This window comes from Melopsittacus undulatus, chromosome 7 (genome assembly GCF_012275295.1).
Source record: "Melopsittacus undulatus isolate bMelUnd1 chromosome 7, bMelUnd1.mat.Z, whole genome shotgun sequence".
NCBI lineage: Eukaryota > Metazoa > Chordata > Aves > Psittaciformes > Psittaculidae > Melopsittacus > Melopsittacus undulatus.
Window position 1 is genome coordinate 51,130,236 of NC_047533.1, and position 26,732 is coordinate 51,156,967.

The 26,732-nt window shown below is 39.5% G+C and overlaps 1 protein-coding gene across 4 annotated transcripts in view; it reads left to right on the top strand.

Moving 5' to 3' along the window:
* Positions 1-23,684, top strand: part of RAP1GDS1 (Rap1 GTPase-GDP dissociation stimulator 1) — a 95,132-nt gene extending 71,448 nt beyond the window's left edge. For all 4 annotated transcript variants that reach the window (XM_034064560.1, XM_034064561.1, XM_034064562.1 and 1 more), the window contains 10 exons: positions 5,251-5,379; positions 7,800-7,925; positions 10,571-10,714; positions 10,969-11,100; positions 11,537-11,671; positions 13,198-13,323; positions 14,231-14,370; positions 17,498-17,624; positions 19,340-19,468; positions 23,024-23,684. In XM_034064560.1, the coding sequence (XP_033920451.1) occupies positions 5,251-5,379; positions 7,800-7,925; positions 10,571-10,714; positions 10,969-11,100; positions 11,537-11,671; positions 13,198-13,323; positions 14,231-14,370; positions 17,498-17,624; positions 19,340-19,468; positions 23,024-23,151 (1,316 nt within the window). In that variant the 3' untranslated portion in view covers positions 23,152-23,684. The remainder of the gene's footprint in view (positions 1-5,250; positions 5,380-7,799; positions 7,926-10,570; positions 10,715-10,968; positions 11,101-11,536; positions 11,672-13,197; positions 13,324-14,230; positions 14,371-17,497; positions 17,625-19,339; positions 19,469-23,023) is intronic.
* Positions 23,685-26,732: the final 3,048 nt, after the last annotated feature.

Below are 26,732 nucleotides of genomic sequence, written 5' to 3' on the forward strand. Positions count from 1 at the left end.
ATTCCCAGTCTACTAATTGCTCACTTTTCCCAATAGCTAATACTTTATAATAGCTATCAACTACCTTATTTTTTTAACATGAGACAATCGGTTTTGAGCACTATTAAGTTTTTCAATTTTCATAGGGATTTATCACACAAGTTATTTTAAAAAACAGCAACTAAAGAGCAGCTCTAAGTAATATTTTCTTTTCCTAAACAGAGCAAGGTAATGGAGCATTCTTGTATCTCGTCCCTATTCTGGACACTCAGCTTGAATTGTAACTGCATTTGTGATGCTATTATCTGAGCTTTAAAACTAAGATTCTCTTGACAAGGTTCTTATGCCATCTGCTGTGTTCAGGAATTATTTTTGCCTGCTGTCTCACCATTCTTCCTTTGCCTCCTTGGTATCTTATTTCATTAGTGGCTACACAATGTGAACAGAACAAACTTGGCTTTGGCATCTCTTGCAGTTCTTTTAAGCCTATAAAAAGAAAGTGTCAATTTTTAATTGCATTGCTAAAAATCAGAGGGTTTTATTGGATGGGACGCATCCCTTTGTCTTCAGCCCAGATTATCTTTACCCTCTCTGTAATAATCACATTTTACTATCCAAATTCAGTCTGGCACAAATAGCTCATTTCTGCTGTCCATTAGTAGTTCTTAGAATTCAAAGTTGCAGGTATGGGTAGGAATGAAACAAACATGTCACATGCATTTATGCATGGTTTTGCTCATAGCTTAATCCCAAAAGAAGCAAACTAAAGCAAAACCAAAGAAGGTTTTGACAAAACCCTAGAATAATTTCTTCTTTGACAAGCTATGCAAACTTTATTTGGCTTAAAGCTGCTGTTTCAACACCTTTCAGGGGGTTCAGTACATTGCTGTGCTTCTCCCATTCTGAAGACTGTTATGTGTAGTCTGTGTGTAGCTATGAATCTGCTTAAGAGCAAGAGGCAAAGCAGACATGGATAAAAGAATGAAAAATTAATCTAATAGAACTATCATATGCAAACACTCATGTGAAAGAGCAACATGAGTAGTTATTTTAGTGTGAGGTGTCCCTGCCCATGGCAGGGAGGTTGGAACTAGATGATCTTAAGGTCCTTTCCAACCCTAACTATTCTGGGATTCTGCAGATCTCATAATCCTGTGAGCCAAGACTCTTTACAGATTAATGGTATCAGTCTATAAGGTAACTAATTGTCTCTTGAGATTTATAAAAGAAACCACAAAGGCATTTTTAAAGAGATGCAGAAATAATGGAAGAGCTGGGCCAGTTGGCTTATTAGGTAGTCAAATTGGAGATCAGAAGTTAACTGGATACAGCATGCATGTGTGAAAGTATGCATATGTTTATCTATGGGTGCATATATGTAGATAAAAATAATTATGTTTATAATTGCTTCCTCATCTCATGTCATATTGAACTTCAGTCTGTCAAGATTGTTTTTCGTTCGGTGCCTTTGTAAGATGTAACATTCTGATGTCAAATACAACTGCCAAGCCCTTCTTATTCTCACAGAGCTCTTAGTGACTGGAATGAATGTTGGGGACTGATTTGCACTGTTCAGTATCTGCAGAAGCTATGTAAATGCACAAGAAATGAAAGGGAGATTTATGGCACCATTATTATGGTCTAACAGCAATATTTCAGTAATGCCTCTTTCCAAGACTTCTCTTTGCTGATTTTCATGCTTGCCATGGTTTTTGTTTCATTTATATCACAGCTAAAGATGTCTAGCATGCTTTCAAGACCTAAATATACTTAAATGCAAAGGAACCTAAAGCATGTAAGACCAAATAAAAAGTATGGTTTTTATGACAGTAAGATAATCAAAACAATTACTTATACTATACGATGATCTAACATAGATGTGGGGATCACAAGCAGGTTTCTCTAGGGTATGAAATTATGCCACCAATTTGTACAAAACAGATTTTCTTTTAGCATTATAATCATGGTTACTGATGAAACACGAAATGACTTTTGTTTTCTGAAATTCTGTCCAAAATCATGAACTAGCCTAAATCAGCATTATAAACTCAAATGCCCCCAATAAAGTTCTCAATTTGGGATATTCTCCCCAGATCTTACTCTTTGGAGCTTCCATGTGTGTCACCGAAGGACATGGAGCCATTGAAATTCAAGTTTTCGGTAGGTAATTCTTTGTGCTGGCGCATGTATTGATTGCCTTTTATCTACCTGTATATGCATCTGTACAGCATCACTGTCAGTGCTTTTCACCCCAAGAGAACACAGAGGCATCTTACTAGTGCAACATGAGATAGCAATGTAAAATTTGTGAGAGTTTCTTTTGTAGCTTTCAGTCATAAATTCAGAAGAGGCATTTGGTTTTCATGCTTCCTGCTCAGTATACATAAAGTTCTGCTTAGGAAGCTCATAGAAATGCTTGTTTCATCCCAAGACATGATGTTGCCTGGCTTCATGGCTCACTTTAGTCCTGTGTCAGGCAACTGCTTGTAGGATGGATGCATGTGGCCCCTGAATTTGTCTCATGCTCTAGTAGGGCCTTAACATTTCCTGCAGTGAAAGACTGTGACATGCAGTTATTCCAAGTTACCCAGTCTGCGGTCCTTCATAGAACAACCAGAGAACCACTGGCAGTCCTTTCAGCTAAGGCTGAACCACTTAGATGGTTTTAATTTCTCTGAACTAGAAAGTTCTGTAGGTCTTGATACCAGTGAGAAGCCTAACACTTTCTTCATATTAGACTTTGATTTTGTATTTACTAGAGAAAGAGCCTCTTACTGGTGGTAATAACAGATGAAAATGACAAGCCGAGAATTCATATGGCCAAGCCCATGCTTAAGAATAAACATCACAAGTAGCCCCTGGCAGCCTTTTATTTTCAAAGGTTTTGCCTCTTGTGCAGCTTTGTGACTAGGAGAATGGTCCTGACCTTGGCAAAAGAGAAAAGTTATCCTTTCACTTGCTGCTGTTAAAGCATCAATATTTACCTTATTGACAGTTCCTGTAATCCCGTTCTTACCACTGTAGACCATTCATGTGCTCAGGTGCCATCTTTTTACACTCCAGGCGAATGAGAGGTACAGAGTCAGGTATAATACCTGACTTTTGGCCCAATACAATTTATCTTTCTTGGTCTGCTTTTCCTTTTTTCCTACTTGGGAATTCTAGAGGCCCTTTAATCAGTGCGCTCATGCTCTCTTGAGCAGCAATATATCCTTCTACTTGCCTCTGAAAATTCCTATTATCTTTCAAAGATGGATATGGTTTTCCTTTTTCTACTTGTCTTCTCCCTCTGCGCTTTTCACATATTTTGTACTCAGAAAGAGACAGCAGAAAAAAATAAAACCTGCTCAAAATAGAGTTTATGCTTCTGATGTCAGAACGTTTTGCCAAACGAAGCCCATAGAAATTGTTTCTTTGTCCATTACAGTTGGATAAAGTGATTTTAGAGTGACTAAAGGCATAATCTAGTAACAAAGCAATTTCTTTCCACATCATTTTCTATGGCATTTGTGGTTTGTGTCTTTGTTCTCCTACTCTCCATGACTACCATTTTTCCTTCAAAATTTGTAAGTGTCTGCAGGGGACAATCACAAACCGAGGACAAAAACAGATTATTTACCAGTAACTCGAGTTCTCCTACATGATCATTTTCTCCACAGAACCGTTCCATCTACCCCCTCCCTGATTTTCCTATTCAGAGACAGCTTTTTACAGTCAGTTGGGAACGAAGTAGGAGGGTGTAGTAGTGACTCACACATCTGCTGGAGGTAAAATGGCATTCAATGCATGCGCTAGTGCAATTTGTACTTACCTGAAATTTGACAACTTCAACAGCTCTTTGATGTCTGACATGGCGTTCTCATAAATTTCTCTAAAGACCACGAATCTGTGGAAGAGGTAACCCTTCCCCCCCCAAAAAAAAGGAAATTCAGTTACTGGTAAGTAATACAGTTTTATTAACAATGCAAAGCTATAAGGATTCCTGCTTGTCTCCAGTAACCTGTAGTAACCATGCCATTTACTTACTTAGTGTACCAAACTGATCATCATTACTAAAGTATTTAACACTGAATATAAATGAACTAAACATTCCAGAATCTTTTCAGAATTTTTATTATATGAAAATTTCAAAACACACTTGGCAGAATCTTGAAGGCAAAGAGTTTTCCGAGAGCATGAGATGATACTAAATTTGCTAGGCTTAAGATGTAAAATGTTTTTATCTCCCTGTAAAATTTGCAACTTTTATGGCTCTGATTCCAAAAATACAAAAACTCCACCCGATTTCAGCTGCTCAGAATGAATTCCTTTAAAAGTAATACTAAATTCCCCTGTAGGCCTTGACCCAAAGCTAAATGAAGTAATTCAGTTCTCTTGAATTCACTGGGCTTTGGATCCTTCATTGAAGTCTGTAACATTTAAACATAGTTAAAGTGCTTAGAAACAAAGGAAAAAAGATGCTTAGGGAAATTACTAAACAACATCTGGTGTGTTCATGTCTGCTTCATTCTATTCAATTGTGAAACAATGTTTTTCTTCTTTGATATGTTATAGGTAAAATGTGTAAGAGAAAATATCGTTATAAGTAATCTTAAAACAATCATGTCTCTGCCTAACCATCAAAGCATCTTTCTATTTGCAGACATCTAGGAGCAATAACTTTCTTACTTGTAAATGCTATAAACTTTCATCCTATGCAAGAAATTATCAGAATGGCTTCTAAAGACTTTTCTTAAACCTTCCATTTTTTGTCCTTATTAAACTTTCTTTTTTCTCAAGCTCCTCATAATCTACATTGTGACTTCCTGTGTTTATAAAACTTTTCATGTTTATTTCAGTGCAAGTTTATACTCATTCTAATTTTAATTTTCCAGTTTTGATCTTTAAGGGAAAACAGTATATAGGAACAAGCTCTCAAATAATTATTTCACTGACATAGTTTTGTTTGATTTCAGTCAGCTAGTCTCAGTGAACTCAGAATGAAACCCAATCTGATAACCAAAAAATTATTGGTAGCTGCATAATTCACTATACCCTATGAACAGATGAGGAGAGAATATTTCTGGGAACACATCCATTGCCAGGGGCAGGGGAAATTATGAGTCCATAGCTCAAGTCTGGACCAAATTCTAGTGTAGAATAGTGGAGGAGACAGACATTGTAATGCTGCTTAGCCTAGAAGTTGCATTGTGTGAAAAATGCTTTTTTGGTTTAAAGAATAGTACTACGAACAGAAATGCTAACTCACTGTTGTATGTTCTTTTTATTTAGATACCCTGCAGTCACAGCTTATCAATATGGGTGTTATTCCTACATTAGTGAAATTGTTGGGTATTCATTGCCAAAATGCAGCTCTGACAGAGATGTGCCTTGTTGCATTTGGCAATTTAGCAGAACTTGGTAAGTCCATAATATTAATCTCAAATTTATATCCAGTTTTCATAAAGTTATATATTAAGACTAATAAAAGCCTTGCACTGATGCTTTTTGTGAATTCAAAATGTAAAGCAAACAGTTTCTGCTTATTGTCTCTAAAATCTATAGTTGTCTCCCCCCCACTAACTGAAATTTATTTAGGTACTTAGAGCGACCTTATGTTTTACGTTAACATTCTTCAATGCAACTAAGCACACTTTAAATCATCTAAACAGTATTTCCTGAGCACTGCTACTTACTGTGAATTATTTATTAATAATATAAATAATGTATCCCAGTGTAGCTCCACAAAGTTATACTAAGATTAAATTTGGCTCATGGAAATCACTGAATGAAACTGAGACAGGCACAGCTCATAAATCTGCCTGTACACAATATTGTTTTAGATGTAGAGTTTTAGCATGTTCCAGTCTAAATATTTGAGTGTATAAGCCATGAATACTACTACTAAGCTGTAGATGTTATTTTTAACAAGTTTAGTTATAGCTTCATTTAGATTGAAGTCTGTGGTCTTGCTTTGATCCAATGTCTTTACAAGTGGATTAGTGTTCATTGGAATTCCACCAAGTGTAAACCAACAGGTTGTTAGGGCCTGTGTTTTATCATGACTTGTATTGTACATTGCTGTTCTTTTGCTAAACTATTCTATTAAATTTTAGTTATATGAGGGTTGGGTTTTTTTTGCACTGGAGTACAATAATAAGGCAGTTATGATAGCATCTTGTATTTCTAAGACACTTCAGCAGTTCAAAACATGAAAAATTTATCTGAGTTTGGACTATTTGGTAGCCAAGTTACTCACAATTGAAGTTGTCCTAAATTAATAGATTTCGAGGCCAAAGAGAATATAACGTTCTCCAGTGCAGTCTTATCACATGCATAGTACCTTTGCTTATAGCAGGCAAGTCTTTTTAATAAATCTACAATAGGAATAGCCATCAAAAAAGCACTAAAGAAATTAATAGATGGAAGATCTTCAAGATGGGCACTATGTATGGTGTTTGCACAGCAGAAAATACAGTGAGTTGTATACTGGAAATTCTAGTGCTTAAATGCAACTAAAGCCATAATGATATTAAATATAATTAATGCAGTCTTTTCTGAGAACTGTGTTTCCTTTGCTGTTTAGAAAGATCCAGCCCTGTCCAGTTGAGTAATAAGAACCATGGGAAAGAAGCTTAGTGGCAGCTGCTTGCCTTCCTGTTCCCATACACAGATAAAGATGCTTGTTCTTTAAGATTGGCACAAAATTAATTTAGCTTGTAATACTTTAATCTCCCTTAAGCAATAGCTTAGTCAATCACATCGTAACTGTCATATTTTATTTTTGCCTTATAACTTCAGGGAATTTTATTCTGAGGTTGTAATTTTTCATCACTTAAGAGACAACTGCCTTGCACAGATCCCTTGAGAAGCATTATATGAAACTTATTCTGTGTCAAAGCAAGGCAAGAGCCCAATAAATAGAGTGATGGTTCTGCTTTTAAATATACTGGAAAGGTCAAAAATCCACTTATAATATGCTATGCAGTCTTCATATTGAGAGAAAACAATAATGGGATGCGCACAAAAGGGTCTGGGTCTGCACTTTATGCTTTTCCACAGTCTTTTGGGTCACTTCTACATTAAAATAATCCCAAGCCACTCATTAGAGCAGTAGCAAAGGTGCTGGAAGGTTTTCTAACTACAGATGGCTCTCAGGAGGTGGCAACTGAAGAATGCAGAACACCAGCCCTACCACCTGCATCCCCTGTAATACTGCCAATGAGGAGGAATAAGATACAGGCAATGGAACAAGAGATGCTTTTGTTGAATCTGCATATGAAGAATTGTTATCTACTGACTGACCTCCTAGTATTAAGCTAGCCCATTTGTAAAGCTGCTTTATGCTTATCTGTTTAGCATAGAATGACCCTGCAACAGCTATGCACAGATTTCAAAGGAAGTGTCACCATCGTGAAACCATGTAAATGTTAAAGCATTCAGCATGACTCTTCCTCTCTCCCCAAAAAATGCAGTACAGAATCTGCTAGTTTTCCTGTTAAACTGAGGGCAATGAAGGACTATATATGTATTTTTGTAATGTTTCTGTTTCTATAGCTACCTTTACATGCTGTTGGGCAGAAACAGCCCCAACAGCATTGACCATGTATTTATATACTTCTAAAAGCCTTGATTATCATCAGTTCAGGTCAGTGCATTTAACTGAAGTGCTAGACATTTTTCTTTTCATTTAATGACAAGCCCAAGTCTATTGTTCTTGTCTGTGAAGAGCACTGTTAGTCATCTTATTGAATAAACCTGATAAAAAAGAGAATAAAATGAGTCCTTCCTTTTGATGTGGTTTGTTTACTTGATACTGATTTTTTCCTTTTGCTTCACAGAGTCAAGTAAAGAACAGTTTGCCTACACAAACATTGCTGAAGAGCTTGTTAAGCTGTTCAAGAAGCAAATAGAGCATGATAAAAGAGAGATGATTTTTGAAGTTTTGGCTCCCCTGGCAGAAAATGGTGAGAATTGGATTTTTCTTTTTCCTTGCACTATTTTTTATTCATTCCCTTATATATAATTTGGTATAGTGGTGTCTTTTTCAGGGACTAAATGCAGAGTAACTGGCTGCCTTGTCCAGAAGCCACCACAGCTGATCCTTTTGATGATATTTTTATATAAAATGAATAGGTTTTAATTGTCTGAGCATATGACAGGAGCCAGCAAATTGTTCTTGGCTCCTGTCAGTAACAATCAGCCACCTCTGATTCACTCTGTAGATTATATTTTATTTCCCTGAACCTGCAGTGGGAATATCAAAAGCCACTTTTAGAGGGCTTTACAAAACTTGTTTGCAAAACACTGGCTCAAGTGTTCATAGTCTGTTATAGCACCAGGACATCAGTCATTGCGTCATTTCCTGGGATCATTGAGCCACTGGCAGTTCCATTACTCATGGACATTATTTTTGCAGGGGGCACATTAATTGCAGAGCTAAGAGGCTCAGCACTCTTCCCTCCCTGTTCATTGAGAGATCATATGAATTTAATATGGGTGTTTGGTGGCATAAATTACAGTAGCCCCAGGAGGCTTGAGTTTCATTCATTGCTCAAGCTGGAGCGGAAAGTGGTATGTGCCCAGTCACCCCTCCAGGATGTATCTCCCCAAGGAGTTCTGGGTGGTTTGCATTATCTTCCCTCTGCCCTTAATGGAAACATAGAAATGAGTTAATAGGTGGAGCTGGACTGAAGTGGGAAGCAGTTTGGATATGGAAGACATCACAGTATTTGATGGCTCTATAATCTTGTTTTAATCACCTCAGCATTAAAGTGTGTTTGAATATAATAAATTATCAGAATTGTAAATGCTAAAGATTTAGGTTTCATCCTACTCTGTTGTGCACATACACTCTGTCTGGGTCTGGTTTACATAGTATAAATCAAGACAAATTTTTACTTCAGTCTAAAATTTATTTAAATTGGTATAAGAAAACAGGTTTCATTTTTTCAGTTCTAAAAATGCGCATTTTGCCAAAACATACTCTTTTTTTATATCATAACTATCAAGTTGCTCAGAAATAGTTCCATCCTTGGAGACTGACACTGAATTGAGTTGAACCTTTTGCAAGTTTGACATATTTCAGTTCAAATGCTTAATTTTTCTTAGACTGTGTTTTATGATTGCTACACAATTTGATAAGTTTACCGCTGCTGTACATAACTCAGGAGCTTCAATGTCAGAGGAAGTCAGCCAAACTTTTCCACCCTAGATTCAAGGCATACTTAAATGAGCTCACTGTGCGGGTACTGTCTAGGTGGCTTTTGATTGTAGATAATAGGCAATAGGTCAAGAAGCAAAACCATCCAAATGAAGTACTTACAGAATCTGGATTTTGGTGGTTGGGGTTTTTTGAGGGTTGGGTTTTGTTGTTGTTGAAGCACACTGCTGTAGCAATTTCTATTTTAAATCACAGAACATCTGCAACCTGGTGTTCTGTAACTAAGGGAATTTTGTTTTAAAGCACCTCAGTGCAAAAGTGCCTATTTAAAAAATCTCAGCTGGATATTTTGCATTCCCTAACAAAGTTCATGGGAAGGTCAGGCACTCTTAGAGGAACAATGAATTTCACTCAGGCAAAAAGCCTTGTGATAATTGAGAGTTAGATACATCCTTTACCAGAGATTAAACACTTACACACATCCAACAAGTTTTGGCCTTTGAAAATATTTGAAGTTAGTTAAACTCCTCATTGTTAAAACACCATTCCAAGCAGAAAGCTAAGAGAAACCCATTTGTTTGCATATTTCTGCAGAGATTTGTGACCCTCTTTCTAAAAATCTGCATGCAAAACCCACCAGAATCACTTCCACATATCTAAAAGAGATCATGCAGCATCAAACAACCTGCCATTCTCACTTAACAGAAAGGGAGGTTAGGCATGTAAAGGAGATTGCTAGCTTCAAGTTCACAGCAAAATGTCTGTTAAAGATTGTGTTGCAGATATAACAAAAAAGGTCCTGTGCCACCACCTAAAAAACATGTTTACCACCTTATTTGTTGAGCCTTGGTGCAAATAACAACTAAGAAATTAGCTTCTCTCACAACCCAGCCTTTTGGATTTGGCCGTACAGTACTCCTTCCTCAGCCTTTCCAACAAATGGCAGAAATCTTGGCTCAGCTAAACAAAATGGGTGATTACTTGCTTAGATTTCATCCAGAAGTTCTTGTATTTGATACATGCATGTCTCAGTGAAGTCAGTACCTCTTCTGTATGTGAAAAAGAGTAAGAAACCCTAAATTTGTTCTGCCACACAGTCCAAAGTCTTTGGAAAGGCCAAACACAGCACAGTCCTTATGAGTCTGCTGCATGATGACTGAGATGACCTAAGTTTGCTGTAGAGAAATATCCTCATTTTTGAGAGGGGAAGAGCGGCTCTATACAGTGTACAGTGGTGCTCTAAAGGTGGTCCAGAGCTGGGGCATGCCTGGTAGATGAATAATGGCAGAAGTTGGCCCTGAGAACTTAAATGAGTCACAGTTTTATCTACACAATCTGTCAGTGCCACTATTGACATCACTACTTCGTTTCAAGGTCTGTCCTGTGTATATGTGCAGTAGATGTATTTAAAACCATGATTCTGAGCCCATTATCCATGCTGTTCTTCAGATGTCATTAAACTGCAGCTGGTTGAAGCTGGCTTGGTGGAATGCCTACTTGAGATTGTCCAGAAGACTGTGGACAGTGACAAAGAGGATGACGTTGCAGAGCTTAAAACAGCTTCTGATCTTATGGTTTTATTATTGCTTGGAGGTGAGTCCACTGTGTGGCTATCTTCTACAAAGCAACAGCGGATACTTGGAATGCCATTTGGCTGCTGAATTTGACTATTTATTAATTTTCTACCTGCTCCCTGCCAGTTAACATTTAATAGGTCAGATTTTGTCTCCTATCCCACTGCAGGACTGAATCAATTGTAGCAAAGCCAGCAGAGCTTCACAAAAATAAAGAAAATCATTTTCCCTAACAAACAGTTTGGCTTGCTGACTGTCTGCTTTTTACCCCAGATGAATCCATGCAAAAGTTATTTGAAGGAGGAAAAGGCAGCGTATTCCAAAGAGTACTTTTGTGGATTCCTTCCAACAGCCATCAGCTACAACTTGCAGGAGCATTGGCTATTGCAAATTTTGCCAGAAATGGTAAGAATATACCATAATAGCTTATGTAAATTTATCTGTGCCCTTCTATCATTCTCTGTTTGTACAGCTACAAACAAAAACTGGGTGTCATGGTAAAAAGATGGTACTGAGCTATACAGCAACATCGGTAGTTTTAGATTTTACAATCCTGAAAAGCACCAAGCCTACATTAGAAATACTGTTTCTACAATGTACAAATGTAAATTGTTTTACATTTGCAGAGAGGTACAGGGGATTTTTGCCTTCTCCAGCATTCCTTACATCACTCATCTAAATTTGTCATGAGCACTGCAGCTGCCATTGATGATGATGGTCAGATTCTCAAAAATAAAATCTTAAAAGGAGCAAGGAAATAATCCTCCTATTTTTAAAAAGACTGTGTGAAAATCTTATTAATAATCTTCCACTCCCAAGTAACTTGCCTTCTCTTGTGCAGATGGAAACTGCATCCATATGGTGGATAATGGCATAGTTCAAAAGCTGATGGATCTGCTAGACAGACATGTGGAGGACGGAAATGTAACTGTGCAGCATGCCGCACTGAGTGCTCTCAGAAACCTGGCTATTCCTGGTAAGCCTCACTTTGCATTACTGCTTACCTGAAGGTGAAATTCTGTTCTCGCACTGCATCCGTCTATGGGATGAGGGTGGGAGAGCTGACTGGCAGTCTAGAGGCAGGTCAGGCTGCTGCTTTTCATTCAGGCCTATGGCTGCTGTCATGTCTTTTGCACAGCAGTGGTGACAAGCAGTTTTAAATACATCACAGGCCTACTGACTGTCATTTGCCACTGGAATCCCACAGTATTATCCCCACCAAGGAAAGGGCAGCTTTGTAATAGGCAGAGAGCTGAGGAGGCCTTAGATATGATATCTCAGTCCTTCCTGTCCAAAGCACTGCATTTTTTTGGTTGTGGTTGTTTCATTTGGGATGTCTCTCACAGCTGAGGGTCCCACCAAAAAGCAGTGCCCATTTTGCTGAAACACTTCCTGAGGCTTTGGCAATTCCTAAATTAGAGCAGGACGTACACTGTTAGTACAGCCAGACCACTGCAATTAGTTACTATTTGTAGGCAATGAACTGAATGCTAATTCTGTCATTTTTAATAACTTAATTTGTATAAATTTTGATTACCCAAGCATAAAAGGCAGAGCACATGCACACAAGAACAAAGCAAGTCTAATACTTGTGTATGCTGTCTCATGCCAAGCCAAAAAATAAGTCTTTCATCCATTTTACCTTATTTTACTATTTTCAGTTTTGACAAATCATAAGCTTCTAAAAACAATCATTCATTCATACCTAAACCCATACAGCTGAAGTGGTATGTCACTTGCTTACCTTACTCGGGTGAGTAATTCTATTAACTTCCATCAGTCCACAAGCCTTCCTGTAGCCTATGCTCAGGGATGTCTGCCAGAGACCTACATAAAATTTCATGCATATTATTACAGAAGAATGAGCAAGTAGGAACAGGCCTCAGTGAGTAACAGCTTGTTAAACACAACTGACCATGAAATAAGTACTTTTATCTAAGTACAGTATTGGGCCAAGTTTGCACCTTAAATACATTTCAGAGAGCTCTATGAAACTGGAGAATGTAGATGAAGGAGTCAGGGGAGGAAGGGAGCAGTGCAAGGACTACAGGCTCCAGACATGTCAGGCTACAGTGTTGGAACTGGGAGAGAGGTTATTTTGCTGATTGGATGCTTTAGTTCCTTTGCCTATGTGAAATAGAAAAGTGTTGTTAGGACATTTTGGGGTGCAAGTACTAGCCTGGGCTTCTACTTGAAGTCTGCTCTGGAAGACCCCTTTCCTAGGCCAAAAGGGAAAAGTCCAAACTTCAGTTTATGTTCAGGCTGAACACTGAAAATCAGATGCACATGGTAGGAGAAAGCACTTAACTTCGCACCTGTGTCTTAGCAACTGTGACATCTTTCCACAATACAGTACTGTCAGCGCTCACTCACGTTCCTGAGGTCTGTGTTCCAAAGCTATGTTTCAAACCGTGCCTGAAAACTTGCTTCAAGACCACCTCGGAAATAAATTGCATCTTCCAGAAATGCTCTTGAGATCACCCCTGTTCTTTATTCATGCAGTTGTAAATAAGGCTAAGATGCTATCAGCCGGTGTTGCAGAAGCTGTATTGAAATTTCTCAGATCGGAGATGCCCCCTGTTCAGTTCAAGCTGCTGGGAACATTAAGAATGTTAATAGATGCACAAGGTAAAAATAAACTGTTCTCTATGTTAAGTGATTCTCTTTGGTTCAGTCTGTGATATGCTGCCAAGATTCTTAAAAGGGAGAAGCAGAGGGGTTTTTAAAATTTTACTCCTGAAGTCTTGGAATAACTCAAATACATATGGAAAGGGAGAGGAATGTGGGTTGATTTTTTTCCAGAACTCCTGAATTGACTACCAGGGACCCTCGGAATAGGTGTCAAATGCTTATTTACTTCTGTACATCAGAACTCTCCTACACTGTCACTTCACAACGGTGTATTGAGGCGTGTTTCAAGCTACCACTCCTGTTTCGCTGTTCACTTTCTGCATTTCCTGGCTGTACCTACCTCCCTGGAACAGACTAAAGCACTACTTAATTGATAAACTGTGATTTCAAAATGAACAAGCACCTTGAACAGCTTGTTCCAGGATGAGGATTTATAAAATCAGAAGTATTCATTTTTGACCCAGCCCTGCAGATTTTCTTGAAAGATCAATTTTAGATCTAGCAAAGGATTAGATGTGAAATAGAAATTCACCCAAGAATCTAATGTGACATAGCCCAAAACACCAAATATGACCAACCACAGTGCTCCCTCCTGGTTTTACATTTTTGAGCTAGCTCACCTGGGAGTGACATCACCTCTGTCTTCCCTAATCAATGCACAAGCCTCAGTAACTGGGCTGATAAGTTGTTTCCAAAAACTGGATTATGACTGATTTTCTGTATTTTGTGTCCATTCTGACTGGCTGCACTTGCTTCCATTCAACCTAGACTTCTCCCACTGTTAGTGCAAATTAGTAGAGTTCCACTAATTGCTTCTGATTAGTAACTTTTAGTTTATTTTTCTAGCACTTGCTTTAAAAAGTGACAACTTTTTTGTTGTGTTGTTGGCTCTGGTATCATACAGCAGAAGCAGCCGAACAGCTGGGCAAAAATGTCAAACTGGTGGAACGATTGGTGGAATGGTGTGAAGCCAAGGATCACGCAGGTGTGATGGGGGAATCCAACAGACTACTTTCTGCACTTATACGACACAGCAAATCAAAAGTAAGTTAGTGGTGAAAAAGGTCAGCTTGTAAGAATGAAGAGTTACCTTGGTACTCGGCATCGGTATCTGAGCCTTCCAGTATGTAATCCTTCTGGAGAGCCAGGCTGGTTAATTCATGTGTTACATCTCCTCTGCCTCTGGGACCTGCCAGTCAGACATAAGTGACAGGTTTAAGTGCTTGCTGGAACTATGTAGTTAAAGAAAAAATAATGAAATGAAGCAGAACAATTTCAGAGTGACAGCAGGCCAGCTGAAGCAATGCTGTCAGGGTTCACATGGCTATGTCCTGATTCATTTTTATTTGCATTGTATCCTGTAGAAATTCAGCGTGACGTTTTCTACATTTTAATGATGCTATATATGAAGAATCGTTGCACTCAATTGTTATGATCCTCTTATATATTGATATAAAACTGAGTTCCAGATAAAGTCCATCCCCCTTTGTTCACTGAGAACATTTCAGAGTTTTAAAATTCTAACAGATTAGAAATTATCACTTATTCCAAATTCTAACAAAAGTTAGCTTGCACATAGTAAAAGGTACGATATTAAAAGAAACTCTAGGACAGATGAGTTCTGACCCTCCCATCACATTTGCATCAACCAAACACCTTTACGTAAGCAGTCCAAGTCCATTGTTCTTGCTCAGGAGAGTATTAGACAAACATAGCCTGAGAAAGGACAAAAGCATCTCTTCTGGAAACAAGCTATTTCAGGCTCCGACTTAATTTCTCACATTCACCCATATGAATGCAGGCTGCAAGACTGAACTTAAATAGCAAGTGGGATGTTGAGAACTCAGCCTTTAACAGTGACCTCTTCATTCATGCATGGCATTTGTGAAGTGAAAAATGTATCGTTGACTTGATCTATACTGAGCCTGTCCCAAAACAAATCAACAGGTCTTACAGAGATGGAAGTCTGCTCATTTCTAATATCACTGTCTCTTTCCAGTGCTCATTCTCCATTTTATATTCAGCCTCCAGAACTTATTGGGTTTAATTTTTTCCAAGTTCTCATTTTCTATACACCCCCCACACAGGCCCCAGGTGTCATGGTTTAAGTGCTGAAAACAGGACACCAAGATGCATGCATAGATGGCAAATGCTGCCACAGATGCAAGTTGTCTATCAATACTCTCTACAGGAAAGCAGAATTCAACTCTAAAGAGAGAGATATTATTGATGGCATCAAATAGGTATAAATGCATAAGTTAACAGAATTATCACATATGAACTTTTGCGTGGTTTATGTAGTCACAGAGGAAACTTGACTGGAAGAGGGAAAGAGCTGAGATGGTGGGGGTTTTAATGCTTTTACTGCCCTCTAGGCTTGAATATGAGTACAGCTACTGTTCTTGCAGCACACCGGATTTGAATTCAGTCTTTAATTTTAAAGGACTTGGGGTAATATTTACAGAGGTAACAGCAGTTTAGAAAACTTATGTCTTATTCTAAAAAATTAAATGGGTACTTGTGAGTTGTGTCACACTTAACACCAAACCTTACTGTTGTCACGTCTTCTGTCTACTGGGTGCTGCCTTTTAGAGGGTAATGTTTACCTACAAAATAAAAGATACTATGTCAAAGGTGCTGATCAGTTCCCAAAGGTTACATAGCTAAAATTGTACACCAATCCTAACAGAAATTAGCAGTTCCCATATTACACAGTGAAGTCTCAAAACTACTTTGGAGTCTGACCAGAAAATCACAAACAATAAAACACATCACTGCAAATAAGGAAGAGTATAAAAATAGTTACATGCTTGCACACATTATGTCATTGAGACAAAAAAAGGTTTTAAATGTGAAATTCTTGAGTCATTAGGCTGTAACCTGTGCCACTGGCACCTTCAGTATGATTATCTAAAAATATTTGCATTTTCAAGGATGATGATCATACTGTGTCTGCTTCCTTGCATGAAGGACATCACTGCGTAGTCTGTGCAAGCACTGAAGCAGAAATCATCCTAAGCACATGCATCACTTCATGAGTTCTGGCTTTTGGCTGGAGTTAGAAAGGGATGTGTGCCTTAAATGGGAATTCAACACATTGATTAAAAATTTAAATCAGATTTTTATTTCAAGAAATAGCTACTATTGAAAAACTTTGTGCACCCACGGAACAAAAAAATAATAAAAGCCAAACCACATTTCCTTGAACAGTTTCCCTTTGGCATGCCAGTACTTGATTTTCAGTCCGACATTTCTGCAAGCATTTTGGGAACATATAATTGTGAAAGTATTAGGTGCAAACTCACTTTTTAATGATAATTTACAGGTAATCAAAGGCCTGCTAACACCAGAAATCTTTATTCATCCTTTATCATATACGTAAGCTGGATCAAATTTGGACTGTGTTTTTAAACTGCTTTAAACCCATTTAACCAGTCAGCATTTTCATTTCTTACATACTGGGCAAGAGTTCATTTTAATTGCTGGCTTTAGAACAGAAACCAACACATTGTTATTCCATAACTATCCATCCCTAACCTGCTTTGAAGGAAAATTCCACAATACTTCAAAAGAATGCTCTTCTTTTTCCTGCCCACTTCCAAAAACCTGGTTTTGAAGTACACTGTTTCTGCAGCAGAGTAAGGGGTAACACTTGTGATCTCACACATCTGAACCTTTTAAAGAAAGTGAAAACTCATGGAGAGAGATTAAGGATTTTATAACTTTGTTAAAACTACGTTCTTGCATCTCTTTATCCCACATATGTTGTTTATTGGGTGCTTTTGATAAACTGCTCTGAACATCAGAACATAAGGGAAAACTAATCACTTTTGTACCCAGCTGAGTTCAAACATAACAAAAAGCATTCATTAGGTAATTGATGGTACAACTTGAATATTTGAGTTAAACAATATAACTTGGAAAAGAATTAGTTATGTGTGTCTTAGTTATGTGGTTAACTGCCTTGCTTTAACAGGTTGTATGTTACAGTTGCAGAGCAATGGCAGATCATTTGTAGGCCCAAATGAATGTATGTTCATATATAAAGTGTTTTTATGTGCATAAAGCTAAGGAGTATCCTTACCCAAAGATAGCACAGCATCCACGACAATTTCAGTGTTTAATGCAATTTGTATGCAACATGGATTTTTTCCATTTCTATTTATTTTAGGATGTAATTAGGACCATTGTACAGAGTGGAGGCATAAAGCATTTAGTAACCATGGCAACCAGTGAACACGTAATAATGCAAAACGAAGCTCTCGTTGCACTGGCATTAATAGCGGCTTTAGAGTTAGGTGAGTATCCCAGCGGTGAACTGTTTTCTTTCCAGTCTGTGCCCAAGAGAGGTTGCAGCAGGAAAGCTGTGTGAGTTTGCTTTGCAATGTAGAACAGCCTCCTCATTCCCCTTGGCTTTCAGTAGCACAGATATATAGTTCATGTAGACATAGGCAGTCATGCAGAAAACTGGAGTTTGCTGACAATACAATGTCTATTCCATCATGGAAGTTTAGATTGGATATAAGGAAGAAGTTCTTTACTATAAGGGTGGTGAGGCATTGGAACGAGTTGCCCAGGGAAGTTGTGAATGCTCCATCCCTAGCAGTGTTCAAGGCCAAATTGGACAGAGCTAACCTCTAACCTATTCTATGATCATTCTGGGAGTTGACCACATGATCTAGAAACCACTACTGCTACCACCAATAATAATAATGATAATGGAAATAACAAGGGAAGAGAATACAACTGCTCACCATCTGCTGACCGATACCCAGCCCAACCTGAGCAGCAGTCTAGCATGTCTGGTACGACAGCACTCAATGGTGGTGTGACTTCATTCAGGCCACGATAGTCTACTGTTAGTCTCCACTCTCAATTAGACTTTTGCATTGGCCATATGGGGCTATAAAAGGGTGAGTGGGTCCTGCTGATCACTGCTTGGCTCTCCAGGCCTTCAACATAACTTTCAAATTTTGGCTAAAACCCAGAAGTCTAACAGGGAAGAAAATCATATGTTAAGAACGGAGACTACATGACCTGACCTTCACATTCCTACAGTGGGAGTGGTTAATCCCTTTTGAGAGAGCTTATCAAAGCAAAACTTTCACCTACCTAATTGAGAGCTAGAGAATACACACAGAGGTGGATAATGCCCTCAAAATGTCTTTATGATGTTCCACAGAAATGGGTGCAAGAGTTGCCATATGAAGGCTTTTGTCATACCTCAGCTTAACAAACAAAAAGGCAAATGCCCACCAGAGGTTTTTTTAATCCTATTTGCTTGCTTATTAACTAATGTAAGGAACTAAGCAAGCAATATTATGTACTTTTGCTCTTGATTTCATCTCTTAGTATCGCATACTGCAGGAGTGCTATGTTCAGCTTCCAAATCACTGACAATACGTCAAGAAATTGTTTAATTAAAAAGGAAAAATGTTCCCATTCAGGTCAGCTGTCTAACCTCTCTTTGTCTTGTCTTCAGACATTTAAAGGTTTTGAGCCTGAATTCAGTATATAATGTTTCTTAACCCTACAGAGGAAATAACTTGCACTTTGATCTTGAGAAATTTTTCACATCTTTTATAATGAACCCTGAGCTCCCTCTGCCATGGAGTTAAGAATTAAACCACCTGTATTTACTCCGGCAGAATTTCCAAAAACAAGTTCAGGCAGTGGAAGTCTTGAAAGCTGGAATGTTGTAGGTGTTGGCCTAAATAGCTGGAAAGCCTGATGGCTTTTCCATCAGCTCACTGCGCACTTAAGATTGGATTTTATCATTAAACTCTTGTGATTGTCCTTTCAAGTGGTTAGGCCATTTTACATTTTTATAGCAAGAGCTGTGATTCCTGTCATCATACTGTGTAATACATGCTTCAGTTTTCTGCCAGTGAGTCATGTACCACAGAACCACTTTCACTACAGTGAGAGATCTATACTTCAATAAACGGCTAATGCACAGAAGCATCAAAGCAAGCAGCACTTCCAGGTTCACAAATCTTCACTTGTATTTCAGTCACCGCTGAAAAGGATCTCGAAAATGCTCAGCTTGTTCAGATTCTACACAGACTGCTCTCAGACGACAGGAGCGCTCCAGAAATAAAATACAACTCCATGGTGTTGATCTGTGCCCTTATAGGATCTGGTGAGTATTTCTGCAGAGGCTGCTTTCTTAAGAGATTTATGTATTTCAACATAGCTCTCCCTTTTTGCCTGAACATAGAGAATGTACAGCCACACTCAGAGGCTGGTTCTCTGTTCACAATAAATGTACACAGAAGGATTCAATTTACTATGACACTTCATTTATAGTGTTTAGTGTCAAGAAAGAGACTGTTAACTTGGTTTTGGATACCAACTGCAGAAATTGGACTCTGGCTTCTGCTCAAACTTCAACTGACAGAAGAGAAATTAAAGGCATTTAAAACCTTACCGTATCAGGCTCTCTGCAGATATGCAGCTAGCGAGAGCTTTATTTTCACCTTCAGCTGCAAGTTTCCGTAATTGATGGTCAAGTAAAAATTCAGTTGAATCTTGCAGGGAGCCTCCTCCTCAGAGTTTTAAATTCCTATGAGACTAGTAGGAAACAAAGATACAGGTAATATTTAACGCAGGGACACACGTGCACACAAATGGAGGGATCCTCACACTTACTCTCACTAGCAGAGTCCCTCCCCTCAGCAGCACTCACAGGCTCAGCCCACCACGCTCAACTGTTCATGGGTGCTTTGAAAGACGAGCAGGCCACGCTCTAACACACATCAATGCTGGACACTGTGAACTCTAATCTTTCTGAGCTAACACTCTGCTAAAGGTCAGACTGTTTTGAGGATGGTGTAAGTGGGCCACAGTTTGATATTCCAACTTCTTACCTTTGTGTGGGCAAAGAAACATGCAAGCAAAATCCCTAACAAACAAAACGCCACCAAACCCACTGCAAAACACAGAAGAGAAAGGTACCATGGGGAATCTTGATTTCCAGCTGGGGTTTCCAGTGGTGGCTGTGTTTCTTTCATTCGGTTCTTTGAGAAGTATTTACTCTGTGAAAGGAGAGCAGTTTAATTCCATAAAGGCTTCAGGAATTTACAGACAACTGAGATAAAGAACTGGATTAAGTCAGAAAGGTGGAAACTCGGGGCCTGTCTGCACATGACTTGCCAAGTGTGAAGCGTCTGAAGGTTCTCTAGAGCTGAGTTTACAGCAATTCAATTGAATTAATGAAAAGTTATGGCCAAGTGTGTGCTGTCTCTGTAAACAAAGCTGTTGGGGTTTTTTTCTCCTTAAACAGAGTTCACCATGCCTACTAAGTGTAACCGTTGACCTGTACACCCATGCAAGTGAATGCTGTATTACAGCCTTCCTAAAGGAACAAGTATTTGTTTTCAGAGCAGTGTATGCATCTCAATGTACAAAGATTGTGCTCAGAAATTGCCTCAGCTCTCGGAAGGCATTCAGTTTAATGTTATGATATGTAATTGAGTTGGTACTCACAACTTTCTTGAGCCATTTTGTGCCTGGGATCACCTGTCCATTTTAGAGCAGAAGCCTTGCTGCAGAGGTTCCCTCTCAGCCTCACCATGATGCTCTTGTGTGTATTCACACTGCTTCCAACTAAAATAATAATCCTCAGAAATCCTACTTGACACTTGTGTTTTCCCCTCTTTGAAAATGAGGCCAGTCAGTCTTGCAGGTCTCTGTCACCTGCACAACTGACAGTTATTTGAAGTCAAATACCCTTGTGTCTATTCCACCTCAGTAAGGAACACTCTTAGGAGGTTCTTTTAACATTATCCAACTGGCAGAGTTCAGTCTGCCACCGCACTATAAGCCTAGACCATAAGGCATCTTAGCCTGCTCCCAGGCTCACGGGGAGCAGACAGCACATCATCACAGTATGCAGCTGTACAGTTAAGGTCCAGCACTAGCTGACCCAGTCTTCAGCCCCACTTCCTGATGGACAGACCTGTGTAAAACTGGTGACTACGTGAGAGGAGCAACTGAGCAACCCTGGTATTAACTATTTTACTATTTTAACCAAGGAGCAGGGCTAAAAAAGCCACATCTGCGCTTTACATGTGAAAATAAATACACCTCTCCCAGTTTTGCCTCTAACTTATGTTCACCACTGTCTCCACTCCACATTTACATATTTCCATGTTGTAGTATAGACACAAATGCATAGTGATTTTAAAGTAACTGACCCCAGTACAGTTCAATAAAGACTAGAAATGGTTGCACTGGCTTAATTATTGCTAAGTTTAATTCTCCAGTGACTGCTGCTGTTACTAGACTTTCTTACAGGGTATCTGGCATCACTTTTAACTTGATAGCACCAACAGCTGTGTGTTAAGCAGTAAATGGATATCTGTTTACATGTGATTTTTGCCATCTGGAAGTTGCTCTTGCAGCTGAGTGAATGGATGGAAAGAGGGAAAAAAGGAGACAATGGAAAATAGAAACATTTAAATCATAATGTAAAGAATCAGCAAAAGCTAGCACAGTCACTTCTGTGTGCGAGGGTCTCCAGGCTCACAGGAAGCTAGGCATTAAGCAGAACTATTCAGCTACTGCAAAGGACAGCAAATTCCTGAAATTCAGTTCAGTGACATCTGCTTAAACATGATATCTCAGGAGATAGAGAGCAGAAAGTGCTTACACAGCACAGCCACCTCAACAGCTTTGCTGATACTGCTCTGTACCTGTGGGTTCCCAGGGCACAGCAGCGTCAGGGTTCCCAGCTCTGTATGGTAGGGCTTAAACTGCAAGAAAACTGAAAACATACAAACAAGAAAGTAGGTAGGAAGGAAAACAAATGTCAACATTTACTATTTAAAAAATGTAGCAAATGTGCATAGCTCTCTGAAACAGATGGTTGGGATTTCTCCTGGGCAGCTCACAGATTAGGGCCCCAGCAGCACCTGTAAAGCAAAAATGTATGTAGGTATTTGTTGCTGAGTGAGAGTTCACTAGAGTGACATGAACAGGGCATGAAACAAACCCAGCTGCTTTGGATCTTAACTGTGAGATGTCTGGAGTCCAGAGCTCTGTGAAAAGCCATTACTTCTTAAAAATTGCTCAATTTTACGGGTTGTTTCCGACCTCTCCTTATTAATACAAAGCATAGAGCAATCAGGATCAGAAGCATGAAACAGTGTCACATAGTTTTGAAGAAAACTGTAAGTACAGTATACCTATGCACAACGTTGGGCTATGTACCACATGATGTTTCAGAGCCAAACTGTAAGTGGACAGCTAACAGTGACTAAGTGGTGCCACCCACTTCACACCCCAACACAAGCAAGCAGAGCTGTTTGATACAAACAACAGTGAACCTTTCCAGGCAAGCTCACTTGGCCAGGCTACTTTAAAGGAATAAATCAAAAAGCATTTTCACTAGGAATACTTCCTCAGCATCTGCTTTGGGAGGCAATCCAGGCGGATTTTCTTAACTGCTGTGCAGCAGCTTCATCATTCATCTCTACCTGAAATCCAGGGAGTCTGTGCATGCCCCTGGCCATGCAGTTTTCTCTCCATCCTCAAAAGCAATCCAAAGTAAATGCAAAGGTTATGGGTACACACACCCTTGTGTGCCTGTGTGTGTATGGGGTTCAGTAGAACAGTCCCTCACGCTGACCACGCTTTTCTGTTCTCTTGCCCACCTCATACAAAGCGCTGTTTCTTTTACTATTTCTTTTTCCAGAGCCTCTTCAAAAGGAAGTGCAGAGCATGGCGTTTCTAGAAGTCATATCAAAACTCCGCAGCCATGAGAACAAAACTGTTGCCCAGCAGGCCTCACTAACAGAGCAGAGACTTGCTGTAGAAAGCTGAGGAAGGTCTTGTTTCCAGTGCATCCCATCACAGATTTCACCTTTGTCCTCCATCCTGCTGCCGCTCCTGCTGTGTTTTCCACTGTATCACTGTGCATGCGTGTAATGTTCCCACACAAATTGATGAACTGCTGTAGGTACCCGTCCGAAAAGGTTTCTACAAATTCATAGGTGGTGTTAACATGAACCTGTCTCCACCTGTAACTGTTCTACTTGTATTCTTGTTGCTTGGGCCACATAATAGAATGTGCATGTTGTAGTCCTATGATGATGTAGAAGTGGTACTACACAATGACTTTCCTCACGCCCCCTAACTGCATAACAATGTACTACTAAATTAGGGATGATACAAGATGCAGCAAGTCCAGACTAGTGTGCTGACTGTAGGATTAAGCAGTAAGCCTAGCTCAATTTTTGGTGCTTTGGAGGTTCAGGGTTGAATGCAATGTACTGCTCATTCACTGGTCTTGCCTATTAATGTCAAACTCGTGGTACCCAGAGGTAACAAATAAAAATTTCAGTGCCCTCACTTTATCCTGTGGTTTGTCCCTTTTTGTAATCACATGTGGAAGCTGTGACTGACCTCGCACTGGCGAGGAGCCCTTGTCATTCCTGCCTCTGGCCCTGACACAATCACTGCCTTTCAGCTGGGTGAACACAAAGGAAACTATTCCAACCTCTTTCACTGTGTATGCTTGCACAGCAGCACTGTGTGCTTTAACAATAGTGCGTTTTAACAGGAATACTCTGTACAATCTGAGTGCTCCTGAGCTTGCTTGGCATTGGGGTTTTGTCTGTTGGGGAATTTCATATATGGATTTTTAAAGGTGCATCTTGCAGCTGCTTTTCAACAGAACTCCATCAAGTGATCCTTTTTTCCTGTCCTTGGGAAATAGCCAGTTTAAGCATCTTACCTCATAGCTGCTCTTTTCAGGTTTTTACCATGCCAGCAGGCAAACCAACAGAAAACTCTTGCAACACAAGGAGCAGATGGGACAGCAGTTTCCAGCAAGCCTGTGCATGTTATTTTTGACTGTGTGGTGCCATTGTCTAGTTTGATCAAGCCTACAGTGCAAACAGATCATAAGATCTGTAACACTTGAAGGTGAATTCAGCATTTCCAGGACTGAAGTGCCAGCCTCAGAAGTTCCAAGCTCCTTGTTTATCACCAGAGGTTAGCATCCAGAGTCCAAGCACCCATGTGATCCCATGCCATGTGGTTGCAAAAACGCTGCTTTCAACCTTCTCAAATCCATGAAACCACGGGCTATCCCACCAATGCAGTGATGGGAAGATGCCAGTCATGATGGGAAAGGGATTACACAAGCTGGGTATCAAAAGAAACTTGCTTCAGATAGTCAGTTTAAGCTGAGACACTATCAAAACATAGTTGACGCTGTGTAAATATTTTACACAGCAGAGATTCCATATCCATTTAATCCAGTGCCAGAAACATATGGAAAAGGTGCTAACATTAAACCATACTAAAGCCTCTTATAAATAAATAAATAAATTCAAAAGCTATTTGCTTGTAATAGTGCAATAAAGCCACTGATAGAGCATGGAGCTGTGCACACAGATCAGACCCCACGACATCAGACTCCAAATAACGCAGTACCTCTGCACCAATGAGCGTAACCAGCATGTTTACAATCACAGTTCACAGTGAACCCACGCAAGCCCAGGTTCTGTCAGGTGTGGACATAACTTGCATTGATTTAAGCAAACCCCAAAACACTGAACGACCAGTTATCAGTGACTTACCTAGTTCTATAAAGAGACTGCTCGTTTTGAAATCAGGATAAATTGCCCACACAAGCTGATAACCAACAAAGTTGTGACACCAACAAAATTCCCCATTCACCTGGTTGTCTGGAGTCAGGTTAAGCATTAGCCATATCCTTATTATCAATTTTTTATTAGGGATACCACTGTCACAAAAAGCACAAAAGCCAACACTGATATCCCACTTTCAGATGCTTTCCCTGGATGAACTATCAAATGAAGATTACATTTCTAGATAAAAGCTGTGCTATGCCTATACACAGAAGGAAAGCCTGAACAAGGGCAAAGATGGCATTTGTTGCAGTAAGAGGAGGTAACTGAAGAGACTATGTCTATCCACACAAATGCTGTTGTGGGACATGGTGCTGTCTGCAGGTTACTTTACATAGCAAGTAAATAATTTATCCTCCAAGACTCAGTAAGAGGAACAGGATCTAAGCTCATTAGGATCATATGCATTTCACTACTTGACTGAAGTCAACTGAATCAACATTGCCAACAACAGTTCTGATTAGATGCTTAGTAGACGGATTACATCTAAGCAAAGCTCAACATTGCCTGCTCAGACTATTTTTATGACAGTGATGCCAGATGTCGGGCCTTGTCATTAATCTACTGCCACAGCAAACCAAGCTAAAGTGATCACTGCTGCAGTACTGCACAGGGCAGAGAGCACCTCCCTGGTGTGTTACACTTGTCTGCACCTATAATGGCTTCTGCAAGACCTAACAGCACACCGGTCAGGAAAATAAACAGCATACACGTTTTTACATTTCACAGTGTGGAAATACAAGGCAAAGTTTCACTTTGGGTAAGGCACAAACCCCAACAACATGGGCCTTGGATCCAGAGGACCCATTGGTCAAATGAGATCATGAGACCCAGAAAGGTCATTTGTTTCAGGAGCCCTAGAAATGGAAACCTGCCACAGCTTCAAGAAACAGTACACAAAGTCTGTTAAGAGTTTGACAGAGAAGCCACTCCAGTCTCCCCCTCCATCATGAAAATGGCTATTGATGTGTCACATCTCTTGCACATTACAAAGTTTTAGGCAATGCCCTTGACTTTGCTTCTTTTTGGTTGATTTTTGTTTTCCCCTCACCTCCCCCCAAGGCCTCCACATTTGCATTCTTATTTTGCCAAGTCATTTCTGTATGTTCAGAGAAATGTACATGCCTGAAACATGCAAAAGGCATTGGACTTCAGTTTGGATACAGAGATGTGCTTTTAAATCACAGTGGCATTTTGTGAACAAAACTAATTTTGAGATACTGGATTAACTTGCTCTATAGTTTTTGAAATACTACAACAAGGTTTTCTTCCTCCTCCTCTCTAAACAAGCACAGGACCATCATTACCTATTTTTACCTGCACAATAAAGTCAGCTCTCAGTACTTCTGCTTAGAAAAGGGAAATGCCCACCTTCCTTTACAAAAGCTTAATTAAGTCATGAAATCCCCTTGGTGCTGCCCACTGCAAAGCAGCAACTTCTGAACACTTCAGGGTCACCAAAATGATAATGGGAAAGCTCCAAGAGTTGTACGAACCGGCAGCTGCAGCACTCAGGAACACCACCATGTCGGAGAAAAGCAGAGCATGTTCATCAGCCAGACACTTCAACAACAGCTGACAGCAGGCAAGGGATCACCTCACCTGGGGATGTGCTCTTCACGTATTAGCTTATTATTCATTTAAGGGCAGCCACTGGCACCATGATAACGTGTTTTGTGGCTTAATCAGAAGCAGTATTTTATGCTGTGGATGAGAGACTTGGGGATTTATTTCCCCTATTAGTAT